Raw genomic sequence first — 15021 nt, forward strand, 5'->3', positions numbered from 1 at the left:
AATATTTATACATATATTTAAATATTGAATGCCAAGTTATCATAATATACATTAGTGGCATTCAAACTTAAGATATAGATTATTTTTTGCAAATTAAGTCTTACTTGAAAACTCACCATAGAGGGGAACCTGTGTCTACTTCTTTAATGGATACCTATTTCTGCAGAATTCCTAGAGCTCTGTGTAGCATAGTTTGAAAATTATTGGTCTGTAGAATGTTGATGAACTTCTTGGTATCTCTTTTCAAAGTAAGTGATAATTCATTCATATGTAATGATTTGATAATGTAAAAGTTTACAATTCTGACATTATAAATTAAGTAAAATGTTTAGTATGACTAAAAGGAGACAGTATTGACAAGTGACACTTTTTTGTGAATTTAGAATGATAAAATTTAGGTTTATTGCTGGTTAATATCTTATACACTGTATTTTTAGGAAGGTTAATTCCACTTGTTAAATATAGGTTATTTTATTGAATTTATAGAAATCTTTGGGCAGTTTTGTTTTGTTAGAATATTAACACACAGACAACTGATGTTTTTGCTTCTGTTGTTCATAGGTTGATGGACTTAATTCTCTCCACTCTGTTAAAGCCAGTGCTAACCGATTCACAAAAACAAGTCAGGGAAGAAGTTGGAACACTGGGAATGGGTCCCCTGATGCAATCTGTTTTTCAGTAGACAAACCTGGAATAGTTGTGGTTGGTTTTTCTGTTTATGGAGGAGGTGGAATTCATGAATATGAATTAGAGGTGTTGGTTGATGATGTAAGTACCACTCTTACAGTGTCCATCTTGCTGTGTAAGTTGTGTGTCAGGACTTATCATTATCATGGTATGATGGTCCAAATATTTGAGGGGTCAGCAGATTAGTCATAGGTGGATGACCTTGAAATTGCAATAGAGTGATGCTGCATGATTGCTTTTGTGCCATTTTGAATCATCCTGCCTCATATTTCTTACACTTTCAGGGAATATTATAAATTAGAAGTCTAGAAATTATATAGCAAAGCCTCTGATCACTAATCTTTAGTACTTTTTTTACTCTAATTTTTAAAAAAACAACAATATTCAGACTAATCTGATGACCTATATCAGTGATTAAGCAATTTTGCCACAGAGTGCTAATGGATGATTTTTAGTAGAGATAACATTTATTACTTTATTGGCTGTATCTTACTATATTATCTAAATTATATAAAGTACCTGAGTTTTTCAAGGTTTTATTAGAATGGGATAGAAAGTTAGCATGTAAATCATTTCCTAATAAATAGCTATCTGTATCTTGATTCTTTTGAGCAATTAATTTAAATTAATTATTTCCCTCAATATTACAGTACTCTTCTTACAAAGAAGCGAGCATCATTTTAAGGCATTAGGTAAATAAGCCCACTTATATGATTTAGGTTGTAGACTGCTCAAGAAATCAAAAGTTAATAGTTTGGAGTACCAAAAATTATTTTTTATGTATGAGGAAATGCTGTTTGATAATTTTATATGCAAGGAAATAAACTTCTCAAAAACAATAACTGATTATAAGTAAAAATTGTTCATGTCATAAATTAAGAGTATCATGGAAGCTTTTGTTTTGTTTTAGAGTGAACATTCAGGAGATTCGACTCATTCTCACAGATGGACATCTCTGGAATTAGTCAAGGGAACCTATACAACGGATGATTCACCCAGTGATATAGCTGAAATCAGACTTGACAAAGTTGTTCCTTTAAAGGTAATTTTAACAATATGTTTCTTTTTTAAATAAGAGGTATTATTATCTAGTTTAATTTAAAAAATAGTGAAAAGTGTTCCTTTATGTGGTACTTTAAATGTTACAGAGTATCAGCTATACTATGGATACTATACTGTTTTATATTCTAGTTTTGCAAAAGATATCTCAAAGTCTGGTATAGTGGAAAGTTTTATCCTCAGGTTTTGGAGTCAAACAAGACCTACTCAAATATTAGTTCCTTTCCTTCATTTTTGTGCCAAAACTCATTTAAAAAACAAGTGGTCTTAACAGATTAACAGATAATATTAACTATTAAAGTTGTTACTTCATACAATGTAATTGTCTAGCAGTAAATAACTATTTAGCAAAACAGAGAAATTTTACTTAGTATTAAAATAATAAAGTAATTCTGAATTTAACTCCAATAATTTTCATTATTGAGCAGAATTTTGGATAAGGTTAAGTTCATTAGAGACTTCATCAAAAAGTTTAGATACCAAAAACAAAACCCTTCATTATGAAGTTTATGTCATGGATCATAAGGCACCAGTTTCTATATCTCACATTTTCTGTGTACACTGTACCTTATTTTGGACAACTTTTCCTTATGGATATTTTTTCCCATGTGTGTCTCCCTGTTTATTTCTGTCTCTGAGTGTATCTTAAGATAAAAATACAATGGACTCACCATTATTTTTTCTCATAGTTAAAGTTATTTCAAAAGTTAAACTGATCACATAAAAATATTAGCTTATATATTTATAATCTTTTATTATGGTCAATACTGATTACAGTGTGATTAAGAGCAATAACCAGAGTCATACTATATATATTCAAATACTACTTCTATCGCTTATTAGCTATGTGACTTTAGGTAAGTTGTTTAACTTCTCTGTACCTCAGATTATTCATCTGTAAAATAGAGATTATAATGGCCCTTACCTTATAAGGTCACTTAAGGATGAATCAAATCACATAATGTACTTGGTACAGTTTCTGTTAAATAATAAACATCAGTAAATGCTAGGTATCTTCCTATTTGATTCATAAAAACTCATTTAGCTAAATCATTTATAAATATGCAAAGAAATTCAATTTATTTTCCCAGTTTATTATTATAGTTCTTTTTGTGTATCCTCTGTACATTATGAATAAATATAAACATGTTTTACATCTTTACTGTGAAGGAAAATGTTAAATATGCTGTGCGCTTGAGGAACTATGGAAGCCGTACAGCAAATGGAGATGGAGGGATGACCACAGTACAGTGCCCTGATGGCGTGACGTTTACATTCAGCACGTGCAGCCTGAGTAGTAATGGCACAAACCAGACCAGAGGACAGATCCCACAGATACTCTACTATAGGTAGGTGTGTGTATAGAGATACAGGGAACTCTTTGAAAGAGGTAGAACATACACAGTTTACTACCAAGGTAAAAAACCCTAAATGGGTACTTAAAATGAAATATGTAGTGTATCTCCTGCACAACTTTGTGCTAATTCATGTAAGAAATTCTGATTTTAATATATAAATTCAGTGTTTATTATAAAGATGAATGCTTTAAAGTCACTTCTTTAATGTCTTTGAAATTTTTATGTGCTGGGCATATGTACTGTTTGTTGACACTTTATAGTTTGTGGTCTGCAGTTTCAGATTTAAATGAAATTCTTTTATTTTTAAAAATACTGAAAATTAACAATCAGATCAACTCTAACCAAGTACTAGTGTTGCCTTGATCCTATTATCCAGTCTACAGAATATTTTGATGTATGAATCTAGTCTTTGGATCCCTAGATATGTAATAATGTGTTTCTTGTATTTTTAACAAAATACATTCCTTTTTTGCTAAAAGTCATGCTTTTGTAAATACATTCCTTTAATAAAATAAACAGTGGAAAATAAAGAATGATAATTTGGAGTTAAGTAATGCTTTTGCAAATACATTCTTTTAACAAAAATAAACTGCAAAATAATGATAATTTGGAGTTAAAAAAAACTTTAAAATATACATTTCTCACTGAGTTGGAAATATTTTTAGCAATTTAACTAGAATTGTAGTAGATAGTGGTGAGTACCATTCACTACATTTGTCCTTAACTGCTTTAGCATCAAGTCAGTGAAATTGCTTATCACTTTCAGAGGCTTGTTGTTTCCTCTGTTTCTTTCATGAACAATCTGGGGACACTACCTAGGCAATTAGTACAAAACAGGTTCCCTAGATGTAGTTTTTCTGCTTCCTTTCTCCATGTGAAGTGGTATAGAAATATTAGTCCTTACATACATAGTGGCATATTGCTGCTGAGATACAAAAGCTTTCAAGTCTTTTTATCCCAATCATGAAAAGCTTTTTCTGTTATATAGCACTAAATTAAATAATACATTCTTCTCTTTCTCAAATCATAGGTTGAAAACCATATCATGCACAAAAGAAGATTACATGTATTGAAAAGCCTAAGAGCCCCTTAGAAACATCTGCTATCCAGGCTTTATATCGTAGACAAAATTTAGATTTTTTGATGTTTTCTACCAAGCTTTAAATACCTTAGCTTTGAATTTAAAATTAACTAAATGTAAAAAGATTGAAATCACTTAACTTTAAATACCATCCTACTCTGATGCCTCCCAAGTTTGTATCTCTAGCTTTCATCTCCTCTCTGAGCCCTTAGACTGAATAGCCAGGTCCCCCTTTGATACCTCCATTTGAGTGACAATAATGGAGATGATCATGGTGACAGTTAATGTGCACTGAGCTCTTGCTTTATGCCACACAATGTTCTGAGTGCTCTACCTGTGTCATCTCAGCTAGTCCTCACGGTAACTTTTTCCTCTACCTGCTTTATAGGTGAGGGAACTGAGACACTGAGTGGTTAAACAACTTGCTGAAAGTCACACTTTTGTAAATTATGGTCCTGGGGCTTGTAGGCAGGAAACTGGACTCCAGATAACCTACCTTTAACTGCTAGCAGTCAGTACCATACACACGTCCTTTTTAAGGATGCTCTAGGTGGTTAGCTAATAGACATCTTAGTTTAACAAATCAGAAGTACTCCTCCCCATCCATAGAGACAGCCAAATACCTTGGAGTCATTCTTGACTTCCCTGTTACCCTCACACTTTACAAGACCTGGCAGCTGTACCTTTAACATATCCTAAATCTGACCTTTTCTACCAGTCCCATAATTAATAGTCTAGTCCCAACCATCACTCCCCTGGCTGGGATAACTGTATAGCCTCTAAATTGAGCTCCCTCCTTTTAGTATTTCCTCTTATAGTCAGTGCCCCACAGTGCAGCCTGAGTGACCTCCCCAAGTGTACATCATGTCAAGTTCTGCCCTTGCTCAAAGTCCTCCTAAAGCTTCCCATCCCAGATGTAAAGTCACCACTGTGGCCTCAGACCTCACATGATCTGATCTGACTCCCGTTACCTTTCCCACCCATCTCCTTCATGCTCATTTCCAGTCACACTTGTCTCTATTCCCTCTGTGAACTCACCAAACTTGTTCCTGGCTGAACCTTTATCTTAACTGTCCTTGTGCCTGAATATTTTTACTTGGAACTTGTATTTTCTAATGTAATTTGGCCTTTGTTTAGGTATCAGTTCCTAGGATAAATGCTCCTTGATCTTATTTAAAATAACTTAATGCCCTTATACTGCTTTATTTTTCTTTAAAGCCCAGTCACTCCTTGAAATTATATAGTTGCATATTTACTTTTTTTTGTTGTTGTTGTTGTCATTAATCTACAATTACATGAAGAACATTATGTTTACTAGGGTCCTCCCTTCACCAAGTGCCCCCCACAAACCCCATTACAGTCACTGTCCATCAGTGTAGTAAGATGCTGTAGAATCACTATTGTCTTCTCTGTGTTGCACAGCCCTCCCCATGGCCCCCCCCACATTATACATGCTAATTGTAATACCCCCTTTCTGTTTCCTCACCCTTATCCCTCCCTTCCCTCCCATTCTCCCCAGTCCCTTTCCCTTTGGTAACTGTTGGTCCATTCTTAAGTTCTGTGATTCTGCTGCTGTTTTGTTCCTTCAGTCTTTCTTTGTTCCTATACTCCACATGAGTGAAATCATTTGGTGTTTGTCTGTCTTATTTATACCCTCTAGCTCCATCCATGTTGTTGCAAATGGTAGGATTTGTTTTCTTCTTATGGCTGAATAATATTCCATTGTGTATATGTACCACATCTTCTTTATCCATTCATCTACTGATGGACACTTAGGTTGCTTCCATTTCTTGGCTATTGTAAATAGTGGCTTTTGGATGTAGAGTTCTATAGATGTCTATTAGGTCCATCTGTTTTAGTGTGTTGTTCAGTGCCTCTGTGTCCTTACTTATTTTCTGTCTGGTGGAGCTATCCTTTGGAGTGAGTGGTGTGTTAAAGCCTCCTAAAATGAATGCATTGCTTTCTCTTTCCTCCTTTAGTTCTGTTAGTATTTGTTTTACATATGTTGGTGCTCCTGTGTTGGGAGCATATATATTTATAATGGTTATATCCTCTTGTTGGACTGAGCCCTTTATCATTATGTAATGTCCTTCTTTATCTCTTGTTACTTTCTTTGTTTTGAAGTCTATTTTGTCTGATACTAGTACTGCAACACCTGCTTTTTTCTCCCTGTTGTTTGCATGAAATATCTTTTTCCATCCCTTGGCCTTTAGTCGGTGCATGTCTTTGGGTTTGAGGTGTGTCTCTTGTAAGCAGCATAGAGATGGGTCTTGCTTTTTTATCCATTCTATTGCTCTGTGTCTTTTGATTGGTGCATTCAGTCCATTTATATTTAGGGTGATTATTGAAAGATATGTACTTATTGCCATTGAAGGCTTTAGATTCGTGGTTACCAAAGGTTCAGGGTTATCTTCTTTAGTATCTTACTGTCTAACTTAACTTGCTTATTGACCTATTTTAAACACTGTCTGATGATTCTTTATTTTTCTCCCTTCTTATTCCTCCTCCTCCATTCTTTATGTTGGTTGTTTTATTCTGTGCTATTTTGTGTTTCCTTTAATTGTTTTTGTGGGTAGTTGATTTTATTTTTTGCCTTTAGTTAGTATTTGGTTGGTCTGCTTTCTTTGCTGTGATTTTATTTTCTCTCTTGACATCTATTTTGTCTTAGGAGTGCTCCTATCTAGAGCAGTCTCTCTAAAATACCCTGTAGAGGTGGTTTGTGGGAGGGAAATTCCCTCAACTTTTGCTTGTCTGGGAATTGTTTAATCCCTCCTTCATATTTAGATGATAGTCATGCTGGATACAGTATCCTTGGTTCAAGGCCCTTCTGTTTCATTGCATTAAATATATCATGCCATTCTCTTCTGCCTGTAAGGTTTCTGTTGAGAGGTCTGATGATAGCCTGATGGGTTTTCCTTTGTAGGTGACCTTTTTCCTCTCTCTAGCTGCCTTTAAAACTCTGTCCTTGTCCTTGATCTTTGCCATTTTAATTATTATGTGTCTTGGTGTTGTCCTACTTGGGTCCCTTCTCTTGGGGGTTCTGTGCACTTCCATGGTCTGATCAATTATTTCCTTCCCCAGTTTGGGGAAGTTTTCAGCAATTATTTCTTCAAAGACACTTTCTGTCCCTTTTTCTCTTCTTCTGGTACCCCTTTAATGCGGATATTGTTCCTTTTGGATTGGTCACACAGTGCTCTTAATATTGTTTCATTCCTGGAGATCCTTTTACCTCTCTCTGCATCAGCTTCTATGCATTCCTGTTCTCTGTTTTCTATTCCATCAGTGGCCTCTTGCACCTTATCCATTCTATTTATAAATCCTTCCAGAGATTGTTTCATTTCTGTAATCTCCTCCTGGACATCATCTCTTAGCTTTTGCATATTTCTCTGCAGTTCCATCAGCATGGTTATGAGCTTTATTTTTAATTCTTTTTCAGGGAGATTAGTTAGGTCTATCTCCTTCTCAGGTTTGCCTTTGTGATCTTGGTCTGTATCAAATTCTTCTGCTTTTTCATGGCGATAGAGGTATTTATGGGGAGCTGGCACATGTGTTGGCTAAGAGAAAGTCCCTTCTTGCTGGTTTGTGGCCTTCCTCTCCTGGGAGAATAGTGACCCCTAGCGACTTGTGCTGGGTAGCTGCATGCAGACGGGGTTTCTAATTCTTGCCCGGCTGCTGTGGAGCTCTGTGGTTGCTGTGGGCATGGCCAGCCTCAGGCTACTTCTCCAATATGGTCAGAGGAGGAACAGGCGGGAGGCTGTTTATCGCTGTGAGGGGCCTCTGAGCTGCGCTGCCACCCAGGGGATCAGGATGCCCGGAGTTCCCTGGGATTCCCAGCTGCTAGGCTAAGTGTTCCGGGATACTTCCGTCCAGCCGTGGGGTCCGTGTCCCTTTAAGACTTTCAGAAAGCAATTGCTTTTCTTTGTCCCGGGGGCACCAGCTGCTGGGAACTACTCACAGGTTTTACTGTCCTGTTTCCCTAGTATCCAGTACCCCACGCACACCCTGTGTGTCTGTCCTCCGGGGCGGATGGCTCGGGCTGGGTGTTTAGCAGTCCTGGGCTCCCTCTCCCTCCCTGCTCTGACTCCTCTCCTCCCTCCGGGAGCTGGGGTGAGGGGCACTCAGGTCCCGCTGGGCCATGGCTTGTATCTTACCCCCTTCACGATGCGCTGGGTTCTCACAGGTGTAGATGTAGTCTGGTTGTTGTCCTGTGTCTTCTCTTCTGGTCTCTCTTTTAGGAATAGTTGTGTTTGTTGTATTTTCAAAAATATATATGGTTTTGGGAGGAGATTTCCACTTCTCTACTCATGCTGCCATCTTGGTTCTCTCGCATATTTACTTTTTTTTAACTTTAACTTGTTGAACTTTAAATGAGGAGCTCTGATCTAATTATGGTTCTTAGAGTTAAGTCATGTTTTACTTACCATGTAAAATAATCTCATGCATTACTCATGTTGCAGGAGTGAATTTGATGGAGATTTACAATCCCAACTTCTGAGTAAAGCCAATGAAGAAGATAAAAACTGTAGCAGAGCTCTCTCCGTGGTAAGCACTGTTGTTCGAGCTGCAAAAGATCTCTTGCACAGAGCTCTTGCTGTGGATGGTAAGACTCTTCTTTCTTTTTTATTGAAGTATAGTTGATATACAATATCATATAGGTTTCAGGTGTAGAGCATTGTGATTTAATAATTATACCACATTACAAAATGCTCACCATGATCTTTCACTTTCTTAGTGGTTGTATTTTAGATGCTTTATTCTCTAGCTTATGCACAGAGTTCCTGAAAAGGAACCATCTTGCAGACTCTCTAGACAGAGTGTTTTCTTTATTATAGATCTACACATACACATATGTTCATTTGGGTCTGTGATATTCTCTATGCCCTAATGCAGGATATTTTAGAATTTTCTAAAGCAGTTACCTGATATTGTCATTTTCTGTTAAACCAGTAGAAAAATTCTTCATCACACTGAGTCTTTGCTTTACCCTTTCTTTGGTAATCAAAAAGCATTTGTTTTCTCCTTTAGATGTTTTTCTTCCTCTTTCCTATTTCCAATTATGGTATTGCCATTTACCCCAAGGTCTGGGTAGTCCTAAACATCTCTCCAGATGCATTTGTATAAATTGAATTCTGTGAGTTCTTCCACTGGAAAGTCTCCAGTTTATATGCTCCTCTGTATCTGATCTCTCATAGTTTAGGCTGCCGTGGTGCAAGCACCTGTCTGCTTTTACATGGATGGATAACATTCTTACCATCTCCCCTTGCCCCAATTCCCCATGCAGTTATCTAGCTATCCTCCACTGGCAGCAGTTATACTTACAAAAACATTCAGTTACCCAACACACCTTACCGTTAACAATTATTCCTATGGCTACTTGCACATCAGAACCACCTGGGAAACTTTGGTTCATTCAAACTAGGGGTTTATGCTGATCTAAAAAAAACTGTATTTTTCAAGTAAGTGCCCAGCCTATTTTGATGCAACAGCAGATCTAGAAACAAATGAGAACAATTGTTCTTTAATGTAAAAGGCTTCACAATCAAGACTCAATATATGGTCCACCATCATGTTCATGAATATATTCAGTGAAGTGCTTTCCTTGGAAAAAAAAGAAAGGCGGCAGTACAGCTCAATAACAGCAAACATTTTTGTAATGCTTAATGCGTGCAGACATTCTTGTAAGCATTTTGCATATATTAACTCAGTTAATCTTCACAATATCCAATGAGGGAAGTGCTGGTATTATCCCCTTTTGTAGCTGAGTAACCTGAGAGATACACACATTAGGTTATTTGCCTAATGTGCAGACAGCCATGTGTGGCACCAAGAATAGTGGTTTGTGATCATGGCTACTACTGAAAGGGAAGTCAAGAATGACTCCAAGGTGTTTGGCTATCTCTGTGGATGGGGAGGAGTACTTCAGACATGTTAAACTAAGATGTCTATTAGCTAACTACCTAGAGCATCCTTAAAAATTTTTACATGCCAGGGTTCTAATCCTGGCTCTGTCATTTTACAGGTGTATGATTTTGGGTAAGGTATTTAAATACTGTGTGCCTTGGTTTCCCCATCTAAAAAGTAGGGATAATAAGAGTATCTTATTTTGAGAATTAACTGAGATAACACATGTAAAGAAAGCCCTTAGAATAGTGCCAGGTCTTTTATAAGCAAAATCAATTATAATTTTGCACAAGAGAATAGAATATAGATTTAGTATAGCATATACATTACAGTGAAATTACCTTCTAACTATAGTTTCAATGCCTTTTTTAGCTGATGACATTCCAGAACTGCTTAGCTCTTCCAGTCTGTTTTCCATGCTGCTCCCCCTTATTATAGCCTACATAGGACCAGTAGCTGCTGCTATCCCCAAGGTGTGTAATTTAATTCTATAACTTTGAATTTTTTTTACTATCATTTCTTTAAGACTGTGTATCTTTCCTTTAAAAATACTTTAATCTTTGAGGCACCTGAGTTACAGGTAAAGAGTAGAGATAAGACGTGTTAATGGTAGAAGTTACTAGTTAAACTTCTCTGTTCTTAGTACTGTTTACTGGATTAGTCTGCTTACCTACTAGCTTTGTATTTAAAGAATTTAGGGGAATGGGAAGTATATTTTAGAAATATAATGTGTAAGGAAAGGAAAGTCTAAGTTAGCTGAATTTTTTTTTTTGATGTCATGTCTCCATTTTGAATAAAATAGCAGTATAAAAGGACAGTAGTGTTTTCCAATACAAAAATATTCAAGACATGGCAAAAATTATAAACTGTTTATTCTTTGACATGTATTGACTAAAACCTAGTCTATGGCAGATAACAAAAAAGCCGGAAGTGTTTAAAAATATAATTATATTCATATTACATCCAAGATAATTCTTTTCCCCATAGAACAAATTTCTCTTTGAACAACAACTAAGCTAGAAGAAACTCTAGATGGAAATTCTTGATAACAATAATAACCAACAGTTATAGTAATCAATAATTTTAAAGCAAGTTTCACATTTATTATCTCATTTAATCATTTTTGTTCATTTGTTTTAGGTGGCTGTAGAAGTCTTTGGCCTTGTTCAGCAGTTGCTTCCCTCAGTTGCCATTCTGAATCAGAAGTATGCACCCCCTGCATTCAATCCCAATCAGTCAACAGATAGCACCACGGGAAACCAGCCCGAACAAGGCCTCTCTGCTTGTACAACTTCTAATCACTATGCTGTCATAGAGAGTGAGCACCCTTACAAACCCGCATGTGTGATGCACTACAAGGTAGGCAGCAATCCTAGGGAGAGCTTCAGTTTAAAACTTGGTTTGATGTTCCATAGTGATATCTCAAAGGATACTTTGCCTCTTCAGAAGTATAACTTCTTTTATAGTATTTAAATACAGAGAATCAGCACTCTATATTTAGACTCTGTCCGGTACACAAAAAGGTTTATGACAGAATTTGTACAGTGAAAGGGTATAGTTTTACAGGGTTTATAAGAATTGTTCTCACATCTTTATACAAGTGCAATGCAGTTTATAATGCTAAACTGCTTATTATATATCATAGTAGTAGTGGATATAAGCATTACATTTTTTAAATTCCATTTTTTAAATTGGTATTATTTGTACCACAACCTGAGCTTTGAAAATTTACATACTTAAAGTGGGATTTAAAGTAGTCTATTATATGTAATGTTAAAAAAGAAAAATACATGTAAACCATTTACAGGTATAATGTTAATAACAGTATATTTAGAGTTATCAAAATCTTTATTCCTTGCTTTTTAAATTGTGTCATGTAAATTAAGAAACAGAAGAAGGATTTGTCCATTAGTTTATAAGTTTATGTGCTTATAAAATGTTCGATTTTTTATTGTATGATATGGTGAACATATGTAGAAGGACAAACTAGTATAGTCACTGTATTTATCCATCATCCCAGATTCAACAGTTACCAGTTCTTGGTCAAACCTGCTTCATTTATTCACCTGCTTTGTCCTTTCCTACATTGTTTTAAAGCACATTCATGGATATTTCATTATGTTTTTCTAAAGTATAGGGACCCATAAAAAGCATATTATTATCACACATGAGAAACTAAAACTAATAATTACTTCATGCTATCAAATATGCACATTTTTAATTACTGGAATGAGAATACAAGTAAGATCATGCATTGTAACTGATAGGTCTCTAAAATCTCTTTAATCTTTAGGTCACCCTCTGTATCTCTTTTTTATGTTCCCTTGAACTTTAAGAAACTGGATCATACATCTTTGTTGGATAGGAGCCTTTTCAGCTTGCCTCCAGAGTCCTTCAGACTCACCCATTATAGTGATACACAGCATCCCTGCTGTCTGTATGATAAGATGTTCCAGACTTATCTTATACTTTCCTGCCTCAGATCTGAAACCAGCTTTTTTTCAAAGTGTCCTGGTTCCTTTTAATCATGATAAGTATTTAAAAGCCAAAATCTGACATTAGGGATGCTCATTTTTCCTGGTTGGTCATTGTTTCTAAATATTTATAGTGCGCAGAACTAGCAAATACACCTAACACACAAACACACACCTTTTATACACACAGGCACACATTATTTTTATATATATGCATATATATATATTTGTACATAATGTAACGTAATGTATGTGTATTTATATTTATGTATAGACACATTTATGTGTATAAGTGTTTTTTCTAAGACAAAATGCCTCATGAATATGTATTAAAGATACCAATTCAAAGTAAGCACCACAGGATATTGCACCTGAATCTCCTTTTCCTTATGTTTAGTATCCCTATTCTCAGTGACAATGAGGATACTGGAGTTAAAAAATAATTTAACTATTTATTTGCTCACTGTGTGTTTGTGTGAAAGTGTGTGTGTGTGTGTGTGTGTGTGTGTGTGTGTTTTGTCTTCTGGTATATCCCAACTCTAGCATGTATAGAGAACTGAGTTTTAACATAGGTGGTTATGGTCAATTACTGTGTTTTAATGTAAGTTGGAGTAATGCCTCTTGTATACCATTCACGTAGCTTCATCAGTTAACATTTTGCCACATTTCTTGTATTTATTTATCTGTATTTATGATTGTTGAATCATTTCAAAGTAAGTTGCAAACATCATAATCCCTCACCTTGTTCCTAGAACAATGACGTTTTTTGTGCAACCACAATATACTAACCAAATTTACAAAAATTATTATTTGTACAGTAATATTATTGTGGTAAACAGTAGATTTATATTTTGTTATAAAGTAAACATTTTTCCAGTTGACCCAACAGTGGCATTTTTTAAACCCTGATCTGGAATGCAGTCCAGCTCACACCCATATTTAGTTCTGGGTTCTTGACTGTCTTCTTTAATCAGGAACGAGTCCTCAGTCTTTCCTTGTCTTTGTGATATTGGCATTTTTGAAGAATACAATCAGTGATTTTGTAAAAAATATCCCTTTATTTGCATTTGATTGGTTTTTTTTAATGATTAGACTCAGGTTATGCATTTTGAGCATCACCACTGTGTAAGGGATGTTGTATTCTCCTGTGTGCATCTCAAGAAGCATTTAGGCACATGCGTAAGGTGATAGCAGGCAAATTTCTCCACCAAAAAAAAGCATCTTTTTATCTTTGAAAATATCTTTGGCTAGCTGTTTAAAGACTGTGTAAAGAACAATTATTTCTCAACACATTTTCACTCAGTAGTTTTAACATCCATCGATTATTCTTACCCAAATCACTTATTGCTGTAATGGTTGCAAAGTGTTGGCTTTCTAATTATGTTATTCCTTCCAGTGTTATTCTATTGTAAAGGAGAGTTTTCCCATCCCTTCCACTTTTAAAAATATATTCATTTATTTATTTTACATGTTTATATCAATATGGACTTAAGGATTCTTTCATTTAATTGTCATAATCCTTTGCTGTCATCATTCATTTTGATGCTCAAATTTTAATTGATTTGGCCGGTGAAAGTCCACTGAAACTGGATTCTATGTCCTTTTACTGTTCCAATCAACATCGTAGAGGTCTTTGTACCCATTCCAGTTATGTATAACACTATGAATAATTAAACTACTAAGTAAAAATAACGATTTCCTTGCAAAATTTTGGAGTAATTCTTTTTATGTATGTATGTAAGTTGCTATATGACTAGTTTGCTACAAAGTTAGGCTTATCTGTACTTATTTGTACTTAATTTTTATGGATTTTTTTCCCTATTCTACTTGACTTAATTTTACTTTTTAAATATGTAAAATATTACTAACATGGCTCCAGAATCAAAATTATACAGAATTAATTGCTCAGAATTATAGGTCCTTTCCCTTTCCTGTCTCTGCTTCTCACTTACTCCACCCTAGTGTATCCTTCCTATGCTCCTTTTTGAAAAGACAGAGAAAGAGAGAAGTAATCTTAGTTTTCTTCTTTATTTAAAACAGAGCACACTATACATACTATATTATACTTTGCTTTTTCAATTGGTATAGAAATCTCTCCATACCCATTTAGAGACCATCCTCATCCTTTCTTACAACTGCATTGTACTCTAGTGTGAAGATGTATCATAGCTTTAGCTGATCTCATGTGTGTGAGCGTTTAGGATATTTCCAGTATTTGTCAATATAATATTTTTTGCAATGAACAACTTTGTATATATGTTTGTTTTGCTTTGTTTTCATATTTTTGTGAGCATAAGGGGACATGGAGAAGTGTTATCTCAGTTTAGTTTTAATTTATATTTATGTTACTGTGAACAAGTTCGAACTTTTCGTTTAAATGGAGATCTTTAGAAATCCTGTACTAAAAATATTTTCCCTAGTCCTAGGTAATCTTTTTAGATTAATATCATACTTAGGAAAT

The 15021-nt window shown here is 35.2% G+C and overlaps 1 protein-coding gene across 16 annotated transcripts in view; it reads left to right on the forward strand.

Moving 5' to 3' along the window:
- Positions 1 to 15021, forward strand: part of MYCBP2 (MYC binding protein 2) — a 241384-nt gene that overhangs the window by 130036 nt on the left and 96327 nt on the right. For all 16 annotated transcript variants that reach the window (XM_073212475.1, XM_073212476.1, XM_073212480.1 and 13 more), the window contains 6 exons: positions 562 to 768; positions 1598 to 1729; positions 2917 to 3095; positions 8643 to 8785; positions 10459 to 10559; positions 11227 to 11445. In XM_073212475.1, coding sequence (XP_073068576.1) covers positions 562 to 768; positions 1598 to 1729; positions 2917 to 3095; positions 8643 to 8785; positions 10459 to 10559; positions 11227 to 11445 — 981 coding nt within the window. The remainder of the gene's footprint in view (positions 1 to 561; positions 769 to 1597; positions 1730 to 2916; positions 3096 to 8642; positions 8786 to 10458; positions 10560 to 11226; positions 11446 to 15021) is intronic.

The sequence above is a fragment of the Manis javanica genome, chromosome 9 (assembly GCF_040802235.1).
Source record: "Manis javanica isolate MJ-LG chromosome 9, MJ_LKY, whole genome shotgun sequence".
Lineage (NCBI taxonomy): Eukaryota > Metazoa > Chordata > Mammalia > Pholidota > Manidae > Manis > Manis javanica.